This window comes from Microcebus murinus, chromosome 31 (genome assembly GCF_040939455.1).
Source record: "Microcebus murinus isolate Inina chromosome 31, M.murinus_Inina_mat1.0, whole genome shotgun sequence".
Taxonomy (NCBI): Eukaryota; Metazoa; Chordata; class Mammalia; order Primates; family Cheirogaleidae; genus Microcebus; species Microcebus murinus.
In genome coordinates, this window is record NC_134134.1 from 5,106,498 (window position 1) to 5,128,015 (window position 21,518).

At 35.0% G+C, this 21,518-nt stretch overlaps 1 protein-coding gene across 1 annotated transcript; it reads right to left on the bottom strand.

Moving 5' to 3' along the window:
- Window positions 1–301: 301 nt before the first annotated feature.
- LOC142865698 (uncharacterized) lies at window positions 302–20,818 on the bottom strand. Its single transcript, XM_075998894.1, is given in 4 exon segments — window positions 302–363; window positions 11,196–11,347; window positions 11,432–12,680; window positions 20,785–20,818. Coding segments are annotated over 4 exon segments (1,497 nt in total).
- Window positions 20,819–21,518: the final 700 nt, after the last annotated feature.

Consider the following 21,518-nt stretch of genomic DNA (forward strand, 5'->3'; position numbering starts at 1 on the left):
ACGGCCAGCATCTGACACTCTGCTGCTGACAAGATGATGAGAAGGAAGAAATGAATGTCAAAGTCAGTGAGAGAGATGTGATGATCCCTAGAGAGAAAGTTGAGGGCCATCTGAGGAACAAACATGTACATATAGAATTGCTACATGACAGATGGCTTGCTGATCAGAAAATATATATTGCACTGGAGAGGTGAGTAGGGCCGAATGAGGAGGATTACTGTGATGTTTCCAGAAAGGATCAGGAGTTCCAGCATGGCGAGGACAAAAAGAAGCCAGGGATCCTGGGTTCTGTGAAACAGGACTAAAAGATGACACAACCCTTGATGTCAGGTTGTTCTGCTGTGCTTTTTCCTTTTTTGTTAACTGTGAAGAAAGTTTGAAAGAGCATTATGTTCACAATCTGTACATAATTACACCGAATTTAGTCACAAGGCAATTTCCAGCACTTCAAATTCATTTTTGCCCTGCCCTTCTTCTTTTAGTTTCAGTAAATAATTACATTTGCATTTCACCAAGATTTACTACAGTATCATAAAATAGTTCTAGAATATGAGCCTTGACACATTGGAAGAGAGGGCATAAGCACTGTTGCATTTCAACATGTACTTTTGAAATGTTTTTTTCTTAATTAAAGTTCTAGAAATTGAAATCCTCTCATAATTACAGTAAACATTCTTAAGAACTAAATAGAATAAAAAATGCAGTGTTTTAGTTACACTAAACACTTTTCAAGAGCTTAGTAACAACATGTGGTTAAAGGCTACAGCTTATACTTCAGCATGGATATCAAACATTTTCAGTATTGAAGAATGATCTCATGGATGCCAAGCAGAAACCAGCCATGGGAAGATAAAGTACTGGCCTATAGATAAGAAAAACCCACAAGGCAGCCAAACAAGTTTAACCAAAGAATGATCTACACTCAGGAGTGTACATGGTACCAGAAGAGCAAAATCTACATTCATCCATTCAGGTCATAATTCCTACTGCACTGGAGAAAAGGCTGGAAACAAAACAGAGAAGGCTCCCAGGCTCCCTGAGCTTTCATTCTGTTTGTGTTGATTCACACAAATATATACTGTCAGGTAAATGTAACTGTGATGGAGTGGAGTAAAGCAGGATAAGTGGAGGGAGAGTTGATGGTGGGGTGGGGTGTGGGTGATTTGCCCCTAGGGAGATCCATCAGAGCAGAGACCTGGATGAAGGTAGTGAGTGCACTGTGTGAGTACATGTGGGAAGAACCTGAGTGTGAGCTTGGTGAGTTTTGGCTCAAGTGGTGTGAGCTGGGTGGAGAGTAGAAGGAAATGAGCAGAGGTCAGTAGAGAACAGGGGTCCCTATACTTTTTAACTCAAACTCCTATAAGTAAAAAATTTGGGGGCATGCACCCCTAATTCATGCATACAGAGAGCCTTTATTTACTATGATCAGTTATTAGCAAAGCATCATCACTGCATTTAAGGATAAAAGTAAACATTAATACAAGTTCTAATATTCTCTCACTTTACTCCAATGTATCATTTGCCAAAGGGACATTAAGTGAGAGATTTTCTTTCCTTATAAAGTCTTAAAGTTTCCCGTAGTGATTAATTAGGTTGCTTGAATGGACCAAATTTTTGCCGCTTCTATAAGCACTGCAAAACTTCCATAACCAAGCCATTTGGAAAGAAACTGTATAGCATTCTTATAAGTACCACTTTTGAGCAAATCAAGATCCTCTATTGCTGTATAACTTTCATCATGTTCTTTATGCTTACTAACTCTCACTTTTCTCATTTGCAATGTGGGAATAAGACTTAATTTTTTTCCTGAATTTAGTCACTAGGGGCTCCTAATGTAAACCCAGTAAGCTATAAGTAAAGAAAACACACTACATTTTATCTCTGTAGTCAGGCTTCTATGGACTGTAGTTAATTAAGCACAGGTGGTGGAGAAGGAGTTCAGGAAGAAAAAAAATGCTTGTATAGGTAAAGTAGTAGAAAATGGCATGGTAAATTTAGTAATTCCATTTATATGTAAATGGTGAGAGAGCATGGGATATGTGTAGGATCCTTCAGCAGTGGCTGGTGCATCCTAGATACTTAAACATTTATGAAAATAACACAGGCGGAGTGATGGAGGGGAGTATGGGATGACACTATGCAGGAATCAGAGCCCAATCCAAATGAGCTTTATACACTGATCTGATAGCCCAGAAACTGTGGGGGCCTCTGAAGGAGTTTATGGGGGAACTGAGGTGATAAAACTGGCATTTTGGCAATCCTCTAGCTAGTAGATAAATAATCTACTAGCTAGAGTAGGGAATAATTTGGAGGGGCCAACTTGCAAAGATAAAGAACAGTTGGGAACCCATCAGACCAATCAACATGCCACTGACTAGGGTCCTGCTGAGGCTTTGGTATTGAGGAAGGAGAGGCATAGATTGAGGTAATATTAGAGGTAAGATGATGTGCACAATGGTGCCTTTTTCTGAGGTAGAAACAAATGGGTCAGGTAAGAGAAATTTTCAGGAATGAGTGGGACTTATGCCTACTTAAGAATAGGGTGTGAAGGATAAGCCTTGATAATGGCACTTAGGCTTCCAAATTGAGAGAGTGAATTATTGTGGTGTTTTTTTTTCTGTGACAATATGTTCTAAAGTACCACAGGGGGTTGTGAAAGAAGCTGCAGAGTGAGCTTAGCTTTCTACATGGTGTGAGTTTCCTATGGGTTGCCCAGGGAAGGCAGCTGAGAGGTGGTTTGGTGTGTGGATCTAAATCTGCATTTAGCACTTGTTGCATTTAGGGGGTGCTGATGTGACAGGATGAGATAAAGCTGCTTAAGGCGTGTGCACAGTGAAGAGTGGAGGGTAAGGTTGTTTTATCAGGGGAGCAACACAGCACTAGAGGCTACTACCTGTGGACTTTCAAAGATCTAACACAATATCAGAAGCCTGATATAAAATCTCTAGCTTATTAACCACTTCAGTACGAGTGTTAACTACAGTTGATATCCACAGATGAACGCGCACAGCTGAGCATCGACTATAGTCCATAGCCACAGATGAACATGCACAGGACCTTAGCCGACAGTGGTGATAGGAAGGCGCACAGCCGAGCATCAACTAAACGAACAGTCGTGACATGACTTTTCTAATTTTTCATTTATCAAAATAAAATCTTGAACATTTAAAAATAACGTAATGAAAACAGATATGTATATGTTACCTATTCTGGTTTACATTACAAGTAAAGCTGCCTTTAAATTAATTCAAGCTTTCAGTGCTTTCATGCTTTTATCATCACACAACAGCAAAATGGATTCGTTGTCAATGCAAAGCACAAACTATCATGCAGACTATGAGTGACGGCTGTGGGCAAGGTTTCGGGGCCAGTGAGCACCATATTGAAGAGGTTAAAAACAAACAAAAATACAAAAAAAAGAAACATAAAAATCTTGCAAAATATAATTATTTCCAAAGAAATATTCTTAAAAGGCATTCTGCTCTTTTCCTACAACAAAATTATTGAATCATGTTGTGGATGAATTTGAATATAGCTAATATGTCTAATGTAATGTGGGATGAGACCCCTTCCAAATTTATTATTCTTGAAGTCCATGACAGAGGTTGGGGTGTGTGACAATGCATCTTCACTTTCACTAGCACTTTCAACCCCCGTCCCTCAGCCCCTGACTCCTCCTTCCTGGGGTGTTCTCCCCACTCTTGCCCATTCTACACCTCACCATATTCCTCACTTTTGGAGGAGATTCCTGTAATACTGAGTGTAGACTTTCTGGGTTAGTAGTCCCTTGTGGTACTTTTCCCAATAGATTTAGCTCTTTTTTAAATTTTTTTTTTATTTCAGCATATTACAATAGTAAAAATGTTCAGGTTATGTACATGGCATTTGTCTCACCTGAGTCAGAGATTCAAGTGTGTCCATCACTGCAGCCATTAGGTGTGTATATACCCGGCCCCTCCTCCACCCTCCCATTAGCCCAACACCCAATGAATTTAGTTGTGATGAACATTATCTTAGATCACCTTCTCATTCTAGTGCACCATGGTGGCCTTGCCTCTGGTTGATCCAGTCCAGGGCTCTCTCAGTACTCTCTGGCAGCTGACCTGCTCCAGGGTCTTCTGCTGTCTCCAGAAAAAAAGCATTCCTGTGCTACTCCCCTGCTGGGGTAGACCTCAAAGAGGTCACTCACTTCACTGTCAGCATCCTTTCCACCATGTTCTCACCTCCCAGGATCTTATTTCATGTCCCACCCTCTTCTAGCTCCAATCACATGCCCTGGCTTCTGAGGACCTGCCTTGTTACTAGAACTTCCTCTGAATACTGCCAGGAAAGGGCTTGCTGTGTAGGGCAAACCCACAAGGTAATGGACATAATATTGGACCTCAGCTTGGGTATTTATTTTTTTAAAAAGATTTTGGGAGAGGTCTAAAACCTCCCCCACTTTTAAGCAGATACCTAGAATCAAAACCCTCTAGGACTATCTGACAAAAAGCAAAAATGAAAACAAAGAAGGGGGTTCATGACTGAGAAAACATTGTGGCCAATGTGGCCAATATCACCAATGTGATCATATAGACAGAATAACCGTGTCATATTCTGAATCACTTGGTGACTATATAGGTAATTTAAATTTTGAAATTGTGGTAAAATAAACCCAATATAATATGCACCATCTTACACTTGTTAGGTATGCAGTACAGTAGTTATAAGCATATTCACACTATGTGAAAGAAATTTTGAGAACTTTTTTTCCGGAACACCGATTAAACATAACTCCATTTCTCCATTGTTCCAGTCCCTGGCACAACCATTTTAATTTTTGCTTCTATGAATTTGATTCTTCTAAATACTTTGTATAACATAGTTTATTTTTTAAACAGATAATAACAAACGTATCTCCAGCAGAGAGAAAGAAGGAACCCCTGGTTTTAGTAAGTACCTAAATACTGACTTTAAGGCCTGTGATTTTCCTCACTGTATTTTTATTCATTCATTTATTAATTCAGGAAGCAATGTGATCTACAATGTGTTTAGGACTGAAAAACACAGTGTTGAACATATGAGTTCTGTAGACATTTCTGCAGTTTTAAGAGTCCGACAATCTATTCCATAATTCCTCCCTTATTACCTCCTGCTCTTTTACCTGAAGGCCTCCTCCTTACCATTTTTAACATATGTCTGGAGAACATACAACAATTTTTTCCATACTTTATGGCCCACATTTTTATGTCTATTTATGCTATGCTCTACCTGAAACCTATAGGTACTTTATTAAATGTATTTTTATATGTAAATTACTTAAAATAAACAAATATATCTGATCAATCTCTGCATTACTAATGTCTGACATAGTATGGAGATGTGTGTGTTGGGTAAGCGTGTGCTGGCTGACTGTGTGACAAGTCAGCACTGTACTTTTATTCTTCTGCTTATCTCATTACATAAACCAAGTGGTTTAAAAAAATCAATAAATTAAACAAAATCATCTTTTAATAAAACTAATAATTTTGTTTTAAATCATTTTCATTAAAAATTTTTGTATAGAAAATTGTTTCCCTTCCATTCCATTGATACTGTTTAGTTGGCTGTTGATTGTTTAAAGCAGCTATGATGAAGGCAAATTTTTTTCTATCAGAATTTGCAAAAGGATAGTAAGAACAGTCTTTTAAATCTATTATTATAATATGCCAATCCTTAGCCAAAAACCTTTAGATAAATTTTAATATCAGTTCCAGTATTTATAAATCCAACAAAAGATTTGTCATTTAGCTTAATTTCTAATTGAGGTTTTTGGTCATTAATAAAGTTTGCCAATAAACTTTTATTCCAGTACTTCCAAAACCTCCTTGTCTTAAAACATTAGATTTTTTAATTTGCATATTAATAGCAGAAGTTGTGCAATAGGTTCTCTAGCCTGAATAACATAATCAGAAGTGAAAATCATCATAACTGAAATTTCATTCGAATAAGCTGAATCAATTATACCTAAATGTATTATTACTCTTTTTAATGTAACAGAAAAATGACCAAATTATTAACTAATATTAATGTGCTTGTAGGATCAGGCCAAATATATCTATAGGTATATAAATCTCAGTTGATGGTGTTAAGAATCCATTGTCACAAGATGGTCTTTGTTCTCTGAAATTACCATTGGGCCAATAGTCTCAGCCAAAGTTGCATTTTAAATGTCTGATCAGACCTTTTGGCAATTTCTTAAAAGTTTTTTCCACACGTAGGTGCTCCCCTTGGGCCATAAGGTGCCATTGGGGTGCGGTGGTGGGGAGCTGGTGCTGGGCTGCCTGGCTGAGCAGAGCCACAGCCTGGGTGGCTCAGCAGCCATGGCAGTGGTGGCACCATGCTGTTTAATTTTGCTGGACATAAAGCTGCTGGCATTTAGAATTAACATTATTAAAAGCCAATACGTAAAGTGATATTTCTTAAATTACGAGGACTTACCATTTCTTGAACCTGATATTTCTTGCAATTTAGCAATTAAATCTATATAAGTTTCATTAACATTTTGTTTAACATTTATATGGAAAGATACAGCCTAAGAGAAGCTATCTTTTCCCTACTTTAATACAGCACTGTTGAATTTGAGAAATAGCTTGATCATCATATTTTAATTGCGCATTAATATCAAACCAATATTCCTGGCCCATAATTTGAGTCAGAAATTTTAATTCGTAGGTCTCTAGACCCATTTAACTAGGGTTGCTGATGCATCTTTTCCCTGCACCAAGTGGTGAACTATAAAAATTTAGGCGAAGAGGGCCGGGCACGGTGGCTCACGCCTGTAATCCTAGCACTTTGGGAGGCCGAGGCGGGTGGATTGCTCCAGGTCAGGAGTTCGAAACCAGCCTGAGCGAGACCCCGTCTCTACCAAAAATAGAAATAAATTAATTGACCAACTAAAAATATATATACAAAAAATTAGCCGGGCATGGTGGCGCATGCCTGTAGTCCCAGCTACTCGGGAGGCTGAGGCAGTAGGATCGCTGAGCCCCGGAGATTGAGGTTGCTGTGAGCCAGGCTGACGCCACGGCACTCACTCTAGCCTGGGCAACAAAGTGAGACTCTGTCTGAAAAAAAAAAAAAAAATTAGGCGAAGATATAACTGTTTGCACGAAAGATTTCCAATCGCAAAGGATTAACATTTCTAATTGAGCCAATTCTTTAATCGAGTTCTTTGTGTAATGACAGTTTGTGTTGGCTGGGAGCAGTGGCTAATACCTGTAATCCTGGCACTCTGGGAGGCCAAAGCAGGAGGATCACTCAAGGTCAGGAGTTTGAAACCAGCCTGAGCAAGAATGAGGCTGTGTCTATACTAAAAATAAAAAGAAATTAATCAGCCAAATAAAAGTATATAGAAAAATACGCAGGGCATTGTGGCATATGCCTGTAGTCCCATCTACCAGGGAGGCTGAGGCAGAAGGATTGCTTGAGCCCAAGAGTGTGAGGTTGCTGTGAGCTAGGCTGATGCCATGGCACTCTAGCCCAGGCAACAGAGTGAGAGTGCTGCTTTTGTCATTCCATTTGTCAGTTGTAAGCAAGGGAACTCTGATATTTACCAGCAGGTTCATAATGCAGCACAGAACATGAAAGGGGCTTTAACGATTTTATTTGAAGCTAAAGACACCTAGATTTCCTGGTGCTTATGTTATGGAAGAGACTAAAGATGTATGTGGTGCTCACTGTCTCACCTCTGGCCACTGTGAGCATCAAAAACAGGATTGCATCCAAAATCACTGATGAAATTTTCAATCAAAAAGTGGCCATGATCCCTGAGATTCCTCTAGGGAGAATGACCAAATTATTGGCCAATGTTAGATGACTAAGAATGTGAAGTGTGTACTGCACACTCCAACTACTAAAATAAAGGAAGATAAAGTTATGTAAAATAAATTCTCTAAGATTGAAATATCAGGTAAAGAAAGATTATTCCAAACATTTTCAATGCAGAGAAATCATTCCATTATATTCTAACACTGAAAATACACACTCAAAAGTAGATTCTAGATGGATGCATATGTTGTACTATAATTAATAGAAAATTAAATCCAAAGCTCTTTACCTAAACTCCCTATTAAGAGATTGCCAAATTCTTAAGATATGCATCACACACTTATTAATCCTTCACTTATTGTAATTATTTTCATATTTATGACGTTATATGTTAGGATCTAGTAACAGTTTGCTTTTACAAAAGAAAACAATGCTGAGTTCTTGATTTACTCCTCTGGACTTCAGAATTGTTTATCTTTCTTTGGCCTTTAAGGCTCTTACTTTAACCTTAGGACACTGAACCTCTCTAATTTTACTTAAGTTATGAGAATGCTGTATGTATAGCCTATAAATGGCCTCAAGCTGTCTAGCTAAAATTTTTGTTCACCAAACTAAAAAAATTCTGCACTTCTCATCAGAACTTTTAAAGTATTGTGTGAACTGGCCAGGCTTGAGTGCAACAGTGAGAATGTTATAGCCCAAGCACAGATGTAAAGAAGAATGGCTTAGATAGAGTTGTAGAAGGGAATGCAGATAAAAAATGCCAAAAAACTTGAGATAATTATGAAATGAAAGAAGCAGAATTTCCACTTATAAATTCCAAGAGTTGGTTGTTCTGCCAGTTCCTTCACTCTACATTCAAAATCAGTGATTTTTTTACCCTGGACATTTTCAATCTCTTCTCTGGAGCCACAAGCTCTCTCCTACAGAAATATTGACGGCTAATTATAAAGCATCTATTAAATATCTAACAATGTCCTGTACTTATTTCTTCTATTTAAATATAAAATCAACTCCATAATTTATATATCCTTCTGAGTGTTTACCTGAACAAAGTAGCCTGATAAAGTCAATAAATCAATTAGTTCGATAACCCAAAGTAAAAGAAACAGTAACCAGAATGTTCTTTCAATATCCTTCCCAAATTAGTATGAAAATATAGAATGTACTAAGTAAAATGTAATTACTACAATGTGGAATTACTCACACCTTTAGGTAATTTTATGAGCACCATGAAGTTTTATAACAATCCTTGTTGTAATTGTAGATCAGGTCACATAAATGGTATTTAATGAACTTTGAAATAATAAAATAACATAGATGGCCTAGCATGAGTAATAAGCATGTAAGAACAGAGGATTGGCATGGGCAGGTTCCCATTTAGAAGCTTTAGGGTTTTAAACAATTAATTCAACATAAAGTGAACAAAATATTTCCTTTCAGAATCTTTGAAGTTTCTAGTTTTCTAGTAAATTCTCAACACTTTTGAAATTATCCATCTTTTCTAATATTTCTTTTTTTCTGTTGAAATAGGTATACATCCACATTCACACAAATATAATTACTTACTCTGTAAATATACTACAACTATAGTTCAACTTAACCATGATGTATTTGTATATTTGATTCAATATAAATAAAAATATGCTTATTTCTGTTTTATTGGCCAGGCAGGTTGCATGTTGAAGGAAAAATGTAGGATACAATGTAATAACTAGTCATTCTGTGTTAAGAAATGTATGGCTTTTCATTAAGTACAAAATCTTTATTATAAGCATTATAGTAACAATGTAATTATACATATAATGAAAAAGAGCTTTGGGAACATTATTCTTCAAAGTAGAGAGACTGATAAAAAGGATCACAAGTGATGTCTTGTTACTGTGTAACCCCACAGTACATTTTTACAACCCATTACCTCCAACTTTGAGTAACATGGGATAGGTTAATTGTGGTGCAAAATAACACTTCATTCAATCTACAACATGTTTGACACATTAAAATTACTTTTAATTTAATGAAACAGATTAAGTTTACATGTAATCTAAAAATATTCCAAATGTCATTCGCTTTTATTATCTATCATAATGTACAATATTAAAACAAGTAATTTCTAATATTCTACTTTTTTCATTCTCATTATAATGAGAAGAATATTAGTCTGTATACCTACATCATACATCATTTGAAATACTGTTTGTTATAAAAAATATCCATAGTACCTCTCGATTTCAAAAATCTTACATTTCAGTGATTTTAATTTCCCATGGAAAAGTACATGAATAATGCCTACTGAATACACAAAGACTACTAATAAATGCGATGTAGCTATCATTAACCACACACATTCACATACACGCTAAGAATGAAAACATACCATCTACTGTATCTAAAGTTGAATAACATCAGTATTTGCTTGTCAAAAAGGAAAAAAAATTTTTACCTTTTATATTTTTACCCTACCCTGACCAGAAAGTATATTTTACATGTAATTATAACTCTCATAAAATCTCTCTTTTTTTAAAGCTGACATACAAGTAAATCAACTAACTATTTTAACTGGGTAGTACTCTATAATCAGCAACCTGGTTTAAAGAAATTTGTGAATGTGTTAGTGCATTAGTGCATTGCACTGTGAGTCCTCTGATATTTGTTTAGACTTGATTCTTCATGAAATGTGTTCTAAAATTCATTATATCTGTAGAGTAATTTTAACTATCAATTCTTTGTGGTTCTCTAAGGTATATCTTTTGCATAAATATTTTTTCACATTCATTATATTTGTAAGGTCTCTAATTCTTAAAATTTTTGTGATGTTGAACAATGTTGGAGACAATATTGGAGCACTTTTTCAGTGTAAGTTCTCCCATGTCCAGTGAGATCTCTGTTATAACTAAAGGTATTGTCAGCACTCTACATTATGATTGTTTACTTTAAGTATAAGTACTGTTGTGCATTTTAAGGCTAATACTTAGGGAAAGCACTTCCATACTCATTACATTTATCTCACTTTTATCTAGTATAATTTATTTGGTGTTGAATAAAATGCGAGCAGTTCTTAAAGACTTTGCCACAATTCTCACATTCATAAAATTTTTCTCCGTTATGCATTCTTTTATGAAGATTAAAGTGTAAGCACTGGGAAAATGCTTTGCCACATTCTCCACATTTGTATGGTTTCTCTCCTGTATGGATTCATTTATATAGAGTGAAGTGTCTGAGCTGGTTAAAGACTTTGCCACATTCTACAAGATTTTCGGGTTTACCTCTAGTATGAATTCTTTTATGTTGAGTAAGGCTTGACCACCAGGTAAAGGCTTTGCAACATTCTTCACATTGGTAGGGTTTCTCTCCAGTATGAATTCTTTTATGTAGAGTAAGGACTGAGGACTGGTTAAAGGCTTTACCAAATTCTTCACATTTGTAGGGTTTCTCTCCAGTATGAATTTTTTTATGTCGAGTAAGGATTGAGGACTGGTTAAAGGCTTTGCCACATTCTTCACATTTTTAGGGTTTCTCACCAGTATGAATTCTTTTATGTTGAGTAAGGCTTGACCACCTGGTAAAGGTTTTGCCACATTCTTCATATTTGTAGGGTTTCTTTCCAGTATGGATTCTTTTATGTTGAGTAAGGTGTGTGCACTGGGTAAAGGCTTTGCCACATTCTTCACATTTGTAGGGTTTCTTTCCAGTATGGATTCTTTTATGTTGAGTAAGGTGTGTGCACTGGGTAAAGGCTTTGCCACATTCTTCACATTTGTAGGGTTTCTCTCCAGTATGAATTCTTTTATGTAGAGTAAGGATTGAGGACCGGTTAAAGGCTTTGCCACATTCTTCACATTTGTAGGGTTTCTCTCCAGTATGAATTCTTTTATGTTGAATAAGGCTTGACCACCTGGTAAAAGCTTTGCCACATTCTTCACATTTGTAGGGTTTCTCTCCAGTATGAATTCTTTTATGTTGAGTAAGGTTTGACCACCTGGTAAAGGCTTTGCCACATTCTTCACATTTGTAGGGTTTCTCTCCAGTATGAATTCTTTTATGTTGAGTAAGGTTTGAGAACAGGTTAAAGGCTTTCTCACATTCGTCACATTTGTAAGGTTTCTCTCCAGTATGGATTCTTTTATGTTGAGTAAGCATTGAGAACTGGTTAAAGGCTTTGCCACATTCTCCACATTTGTAGGGTTTCTCTCCAGTATGAATTCTTTTATGTACAGTAAGGTTTGTGCACCAGGTAAAGGCTCTGCCACATTCTTCACATTTGTAGGGTTTCTCTCCCTTATGAATTCTTTTATGTAGAGTAAGTTTTGTGTAAAAGGTAAAGGCTTTGCCACATTCTTCACATTTGTAGAGTTTCTCTCCAGTATGGATTCTGTTATGTTGAGTAAGGTGTACGCACTGGGTAAAGGCTTTGCCACATTCTTCACATTTGTAGGGTTTCTCTCCAGTGTGAATTCTCCTATGTATAATAAGTTTTGAGCAACAGTTAAATGGTTTTCCACATTCTTCACACTTGTAGGATTTCTCTGTGGTATGAATTTTCCTATGTCCAGAAACATTAGAGCTGTGGTTAAAAGTTTTGCTACATTCTTTAAGTTTGAAACTTTTCTCTCCAGTATGTCTTGTCTTGTGTTTATTTAGATTTGATGATTTGCTAAAGACTTTTTTACATTTATTACATTGGACGATTTTTCTGTGGCAAGTTGACAAACATTGGGTAAGACCATCAGAACATACTTTCTGCTTCTTACACTCAACCACACACTCCCAGTCTCTTCTTAAGTGTATATTTTCAAGGCCACAGCTTCCATATAGTCTCATTATTGATTTCTGAAAGGGATCTTTTATGCCCTGCTCTGGTAATAGGTCTTTGGTGCAATAGTGAGATAGTTCTGAAAGAAATGAAAATAACAAAGTATCTCACTAACTAGACTCAGGTGAATATACTTCACAATTTGAATATATAAAACTATACAAAGCACATTAGCAAGAAAGCACAATAGAATACCATGGTCTTATTTGCATCATAGATGTATGACCTTAAAAATATACTTACAACTATGATTCTTTTAGAAATCATAACTGCTTATAGTTCATAGCACCCCAACTGAGAAAAACACCCAGAACCACAGGAAGGGAAGGAAACTTTGATGCATTTTCCCACCAAATCTCTTCCTCCATGCTGATACTAAGTTATCACTTTAGTAGTAAAATCCCATCTCCTGGATTCCCTTTCAAAAGAGAATGAAACTAAGGGCATATGTCCACACATGTGTTTTTTGTTGCCTTTCCAAAGGCTGGTTTCCACCTCCCTTGACAACTACATAACTCTCTGAGAAAAATATGCACATATTAAGAATAAAATTCTGCATTATCATAATGATGGTGCAAAATATTTAAATATGCTATAAAATTTGAAAGGCAAAATAAAAAAATGATCATTGCCATGTGCTGGTTTCTATACAATATAAAAAGACATAATTACTGACATCGATATCATAAAGGTAAGGGCAGATGTAAAGATTAAGAATTTTTATATGCAACTGAAGAAGTTATTCATTTAACATAAGTTGCAAGTTCAAAAGGTTTTATATAGTTCTCACAGTGAACATCAGAAAAAAATGTTTATAGAGAAAAAAGAAAGCTAGGCAAAGAAACAAAATATGTCACTAAAAATCAGTGAGGCACAATGCAGGACAGAAGGAGAGGAAAGAAAGAAAAGACAGTGAAAAATGGTATACAAAATAATTAACATAAGAGAAATTGTAAGTCCTTCCTTTGAGAAAATTATGTAAATATTTATGTACTACTGTTCCCAGTCAGAAGGCACAGTTAAATAAAGAGTAAAAAAAAATCCAACAATATTCCATCTAAAGCGACTTGACTTCATTCCTGGTGAGAACAATAGACTACAACTGGCAGGATATAGCAAGATATATCAGAAAAACATTTAGCATCTAAGACCAGTGGAGTTCAAAATTATATTAGGCACATTATTTTGAAGTAAAAACATTATAATTTTTAAAATATACTTTAAGTCAAAACTGTCACAAGAGACAAAAAGGGCAATAAATATAAAAAGTAGTCATTCACGGAGGGCCTATGAAAATAATACATTAATATGATATCTATCTTTATCTCACATCAAGGTGCTCAAATATATTTTTAAAAAGCATTGACAGAAATGAAGCAAGAAATGGACATCAAAATAATATGATACTTTGACATTCTATTTCACTTTCAATAATGATAAAACCAGTCAAATTATTAATAAGAAAACAAAAGATTTGAAAACACTACATAGCAGTTAGACCTAACAGATATAGTAGAAACACTCTACAGAATAATAGTAGAATACACAATCTCCTTGATAAACTCATAAAATGTTCTTCCTAAAAAACTACCTGTTCAGCCACAAGTCTTAACCAATTTTAGAAAATTGAAATTTTACTAACATTAATTTTTGACTAGAATGGAATGAAACTGAAAATAAATAATAAAAGAAACATAAAAAAATTCACAAATATAGGAAAATAAACAACACAGTCTTGAATACATTGTTTTTGAAGGGAAGAAGACCTAATGTTGTGAAGATGTCCAGATTGGTCTACACATTAAATGCAATTCTTTCAAATTCTCAATTTCGGTTTTTGAATAATGGAAACAGCACACTCTTCCTTCAGGAGTTTCATTAAATGTAAATGGTTTAGTCTCTCCAATGAAAAATAAGATGAATGTATGAATAAAAAACAAACAGAACCCTAGTATATGCCACCTACGAAATCCTTCCTTTAGCTCTAAAAAGTCAAATGATTGAAAGTAATGTAAAAAATTCTACATAAATAAGAATAGGAGGATATTGTGGCCATAATTAAATAAAATACACTTTAAGTCAAAACCATCAGAAGAGACAAAGACTTTTATAATTGGTCATTTAGGAGAAATCTATGGCACAGAATACACATAGACAGATCATAAACATGTAATGTACATATTTTAGCTTAGATATTTTTAAATATATATTATTTATCAGGGCTTTGCATGATATATGATTATTTCATGATGAATATTTAAGGCTATGCCTGATATATATGATTTCTATGATGAATACAAAAATTTGACAAAAGATAAATAAGAAAACAGATAATGGGCATTATAGACTAGTTAGATGTAAAAGACATTTACAGAAGTCTTCAGTCAAAAGCAGCAGAGTACACTATGGTTTCAATCATACATGATAAATGCTATTAGGACACTTAAGTCTTATCAAGTTGAAGAAACCTAAAATCATACAACATATATTTTTTGACAAAATTGAAGTGGAACTAGAAATCAAAAGTACAACACAAACTGTCTAATACAAAAATATGTCAAAATTAAATACACTCTTTAATGCATTCATGCTCAATTGTCAGATGATTTAAAACTGTTAAGATGTCAATAATATCCACAGTGATATACAAATTTAATTCAATGTCTATAATGATCCTATCATACTTAGGACCATTTGTAGGACCTTAGGACCATATTTGAAGATATATAAAAATATATTCAAAAGTATATTGGAACAATAAATAGCCAGACTGTTTTAGAAATACAAACAAGGAGACATACCAATTCTTGATTTGAAAAAAAATCTTCAGGAACAAAAAAAACATGTTACTGGCCCAAAGACAAATAATGAGATGAGATAATAGAATGGAGAACTCAGAAATAAACCTTTTTGTCCATGACCAAAGTTAGGTTCCTCAAGATTACAATGACCATGCAATGAAAAAGAACAGTCACTTCAACAAATGTTGTAGAAAACTGAATATTTCTGATAGAAAAAAAAAATGATGTTGGTACCTTCACTATATAGAATATAGAATGTATCTTTAATAAATTAAATACTAAAACATAAGAAATACATGTATAAAACTCTGAGAGAAAATATAAGAAAAACATCATGATATTGGTCCTGGCACTGTTTTAGTAGATGTAACATCAAATGCATAATCAAGAAAAAGGAAGACAAAAAAATGGGATTGTATACAAATTCAAATTTTATGCACAAAGGAAAAACTTAGTGGAGTAAAAAGGCCTCCTAAAAAATGGGTTAAAAATAGATGCAAATCACATATTTGATAGAAGTTAACATCATGAATCAGTAAAAAATGATAAAAATTCAAAAACAAAGGTGAATAACGTTACTAACAAATGGACAATAGATTGATCTGGCATTTCTGCAAAGAACATATACTTATGGCCAAATATATTTTGAAAGCATTATAAAAATTGTTAATCTTTAGAGAAATGCAAAACAAAATCACAATGAGATATCACCCCACACCCATTACATTGAGAACTTTTAAGTAAATAAAAGCATATGCAAATACATACATATGGTGAGAATGTAGACAAATTGAAACGCTACTATGTTATTCTGAATCTTTGATTCTAAAAATTATAAAAATTGAAATATAATAGATCACAAATTTAAAATACATTAGGAGAGCAAATCAGCTATATGGTGGGAGGGGAAGGATCCAGTTGTTTTTGTTTTCCCAAAGAACAACAAAAATTTGGCAGCCATTGAAGGACAATTACAATTATCTGAATTTGAGGGCTGATATGGAAGGTCATTAAACTCTAGTGGAACCATAGATCTGGGAGGGTCATTTTGAGTATTCAGGCTCTCATCCAGCTGACAAACTTAAGGACCCATTGTCCTGAATACAGACTGCAACATGGGTCAACCATCTTGGATACACAGAGTCTCCAATGGTTCCCTGTGACAAAGTTGGAGTGGTGCTGCTCATCCAGAGACTTTGGTAGAGACAGGCATATATGCAGCCATTGAAGCAGACCTGAATAACTTGGTCTTGCTATCATCTGTAAAGCAGAACTGTGACTCTGCTACAGCAGTCTAAACTATAGTCCATGTCTAGTTCTTTCAGTGCATAGATCCACACAGTGACCTGCAGGGACTCTTCCAAGGTACTCCTTGGGAGCCACACCCACCCACACATATGGTTTTAGCCCCAAAATATGCAAACTGAAATGCACAACCATGCCCTAGTATGTGTCATACACATCAAAATCCTGAAGGTAACCAGTATACCCAGCAACAAGAGAGGATTGAAAACCACCCAAGCCCTTTGGAACTGGCCCACCAGATGCAGACTCCACTGCAGAGCAAGGGACAGTCTTGTAACCTAGCTACAGCAACTCTTCATTGAAAACCTAGTGGAGAGACCTTTAGCCCTAGTACTCAAAAAAAAAAAATCTTTACCCTCCAAAACCAGTTTATAAAATCTGGGAAATGTATTTAATTCTTCACATGCACAGATACCAATATAAAAATAATGGTCAACTTCTCTTAATGCTTCTATACTATAATAACACTACAAGACGTAAGTACAAAAATTAGGCAAGAACATGACAAGAATCCACTCATGTTAGAAAGAAAAAAGTAAAAATTACACTATTTGCAGATGACATTATCTTATATGTCAAAAACCATAAAGAAGATAGGAAGAAAGCTTTAAAAGTAATAAAACTTCTCAGTTAAGTCACAGGATGTAAAATTTACATACAGATATCAGTTGCTTTTCTACACACTAATAAAGTAGAAAATAAAAAAGGAAAACAAACACTCTCATGTAAAATACCATCAAGATAATAGATTCCTAAGAAATATATTTAACCAAAGTTGTTTAAAAAAACCCTTCACACTGAGTACTATAAGATATTAATAAAAGAAATTGAAGATGACATGAGAAAATAGGAAGATATTTTCCCAAACAATGTATACGTTCAATGTACTCCCTATCAAAATTTCAGAGGCATTACTTGACAGTAATAACCAAAAAATCCTAATATTTGTATGATATCACAAATACCATTGATGAGCCCTAAACAATAATGCAAAAGAAGAAAAAAGGTTCCAGCATCACACTTTCTGATTTCAAAGTACATTTTAAGGTGAGAGTAATAAAAACAGCAAAATATCCACATAAAAACCGACACAAATAACAATGGAAGAGAATGGAGAGCTCAGAAATAAACCGAAACATATAAGGTCAACTAATATTTATCTAGGCTTTAGGAATGCACGATGCAGAAAGTATGGCTCTTCAATGCTTGGTGCTGGAAAACTGGATACCCAAAAACAAATGAATAAAAGCAAACTATTTTTTCTTACATGATACCCCAAACTAACTCCAGATATAATAAAGATTTTAAATGGAATACATAAAACTGTAATGTTTGTAAAAAAAAAAAAAAGTATAAATGAAAAGAAGAAATATGGGAAAACCTGACATAAGACTTGCAATTTTATTTTTTTGTATATGATAAAATAAGCACTAGAACAAAATCTGAACAATTTTGGCTGCATCAAACTTAAAATCCTCTGCACAGCAAGGAAAAAAACAAAATAAGAAAATATATAGGACAGAAGAAAATATTTTCAAATTTTATATTGCATAATATGTTAACACCCAAAATACATAGAAAACTCATATTTTTCAAATGCAAAACAATGTCATCACCCACTTCAAAATAAGCAAAAGTTGATGTAGATTTTTTTCAAAGAAAACATACCAGTTTACAACAGGAAACACCAAGAGTAACTCAGCATTACCAAAACATCATGTAAACACAAATGAAAACTATGATAAGGTATCACCTCACAACTGTTAAAATGGCTAATGTCCAAAAGAAGAGACATAACAAGTGTGGACAAGAGTGTGCAAGAAAGCAATCCCTGTACACTGTTATTGATTGTAAATGGACAGTGTCACCATAGAGATTTGTTAAAAAATGTAAATAATACAACTGCCTTGTCATTCACCATTTCTACCTATGAGTATAACCATGAAAAATTAGTATCTTAAGAAGATTCTGTACCTCCATATATATCGCACCATTATGCACATTTGCCAAGAAAATAGAAACAAACTAAATGCCTGCTTATGATGAATAGACTAAAAAATGATTGTACAAACACATACCATATACTATTACTAAGCCATGAAAATGATAAATATCCTGCCATTTCAACAACATGGATGGACGTAGGAGGCATTATGCTAAGTAAAATCAGCCATTCCCAGAAAGATGAATATTGCTATGGATAATTAGTTTTAAAAAGTTGAATTTACAAAAATAAAGAGTACAACAGTGGTTTCCAGGGTGTAGAGTCAGGAAAAATGAGGAGATGTTTAAGAGTAAAATCTTTTAGTTATAAGATGAATAGATCTTGGAGATCTATTGTATGGCAACATGATTAGGGTTATTAATAATGTTTTATATGCTTAAAATTTGTTAAGACCATAGACCTCTCTATTAATAAATTTTCTCAGTATAATTAAATGGTAAATATGTGAGATGATGGAATAATTTATGCCCTTTATTATATTGTTTTACCATTGTACACACATCTGATCACTACAGTGTGTACAATAAATATACACAGTTATACAGTTCTTATTTGTGGAAACTTCCACCCATTAAACACCCCATACACAGAAATATATGCACACATACACACATATGAATGACACAATTCTGATGCTACTAAACAGAGGGAAATTATGGAATATAAGTTATCAAAATATTGTGAATCAATTGGGAATATAAATATATTCATGTATGTGAAGCACTGAATGAAACAGATTATTTTGGAATTCTATAGGGTGAGAGTGCAAAATAAACTATATTATAGTTTTGGTATTTGGCTATAAGAAAGTTGAAAATTTACTCTTATTTATACTAGAAAAAGATTACTTAGAAGTGAAATAACATTAGATTTTCTTACATTTAGGCAGAGGCTATGCATTTGTACAAAATTAGTGAGCCTCACTTTCTGTAGACTTGCCTCTGAAAACTTAGAATTGGAAATCATGAAGCAGAAAATATGACTATCTGTCCCTAGGGTTTCTGGTATTACAGAAACAAATCCAAATATCTCCACTATTCCCCTTTACATATTTCAGAAATGACACATCAAAAGGAACTTAAAACAGGGAGCTGAGGCCGGGCGCGGTGGCTCACGCCTGTAATCCTAGCTCTCTGGGAGGCCGAGGCGGGCGGATCGTTTGAGTTCAGGAGTTCGAAACCAACCTGAGCAAGAGCGAGACCCCGTCTCTACTATAAATAGGAAAAAAAATAATTGGCCAACTAATATATACAGAAAAAATTAGCCGGGCATGGTGGCGCCTGCCTGTAGTCCCAGCTACTCGGGAGGCTGAGGCAGGAGAATTGCTTGAGCCCAGGAGTTTGAGGTTGCTGTGAGCTAGTCTGATGCCACGGCACTCACTCTAGCCTGGGCAACCAAGTGAGACTCTGTCTCAAAAAAAAAAAAAAACAACAAAAAACAGGGAGCTGGGCATGGAGGATCACATGTATAATCCCAGCACTTTTGGAGGCCAAGCAAGAAGGATCACTTGAGGTCAGGATTTTATACCAGCCCTAGCAACATAAGGAGATTCCATTTTTACCAGATAATAATAATAATGAAAAATAATGGCTGGCCATGGTAGCTCATGCCCATAGTTCTAGCTACTTGGAAGACAGAGGTTTTAGGATCCCTGGAGCCCAGAATTTGAGTTTGCAGTGAGCTATGATCAGCCACTGTAGTCAAGAAATGGCAGGAGAGCAAAACCCTGTCAAAAGATGGTTTAATGTAGTGGTCTTCAAAATAGGCACAGATAGTCCCATAAGTCCTAACCAATAGAAATGCTGATATATAATGTAGTCCCTTATAAGCCATCAAAAGAAGTATGGCTCTCACTGACTTCTAAGGATGATCACTTCATGGGTAGAATTCTTAGAGAGTTCAAGAGCCTGGGACAACAGATGTCCTTCTGGAAGATAAAGAGTAACATACACAGGCTTCTAAAAATCATTTCCAACTGAACAGAATATTCCAAGCCACTTTTTAATATCTGCCTTCCTCTTTGAGATTTACCTCTCTAACATTTGTTATGTGCTTCGCTGAATCTCACCTACCTGGATATTTTGCTGTTGGTTCCTCTTTCTTCATAATCCAGGGCTCTATCCTTTGCTCCAGACATGTGATCAGCTGATCTAGTGTGAAATCCGAAAAAAGGGAAAGTTTCAAGATAACATGAGACATCTAATGATTTTATTTTATGCACCAAAATCTTCAAATTTTCTTTAAAAGCACGGATATAAAATTCATTCATGTTGCTTTCCACAGAGGTTGAACTAGTTTGCAGTCCCACCAGCAGTGTAGGAGTGTTCCTCTGTCTCCGCATCCATGCCAGCATTTGCTGTTTGGGGACTTTTTGATTACATTGAGAACTTTTAAATAAGTAAATATATATACACATACATACATACATACATACATATGTTGAGAATGTAGAGGAATTGAAATGCTGCCATGTTATTCTGAACCTTGGATTCTAATATTATACAAAATAGACATAGAACAGATCAGAAATTAAAAATACAGAAAGAATAAAATAATTTGCATTTCCCTGATGATCAGAGATGTTGAATATACTGCAATGAGATATCACTTATCTCCAGTAAGAATGGCCTTCCAGTAAAAAGTCCCCTAACAATAAATATTGGCACAGATGTGGAGAGATAGGAACACTTCTACACTGCTATTGGGACTGCAAACTGGTTCAGCCTCTGTAGAAAGCAATATGGAGATACCTCAAAGAGATACAAGTAGATCTACCATTTGATCCAGCAATCCCACTACTGGGCAT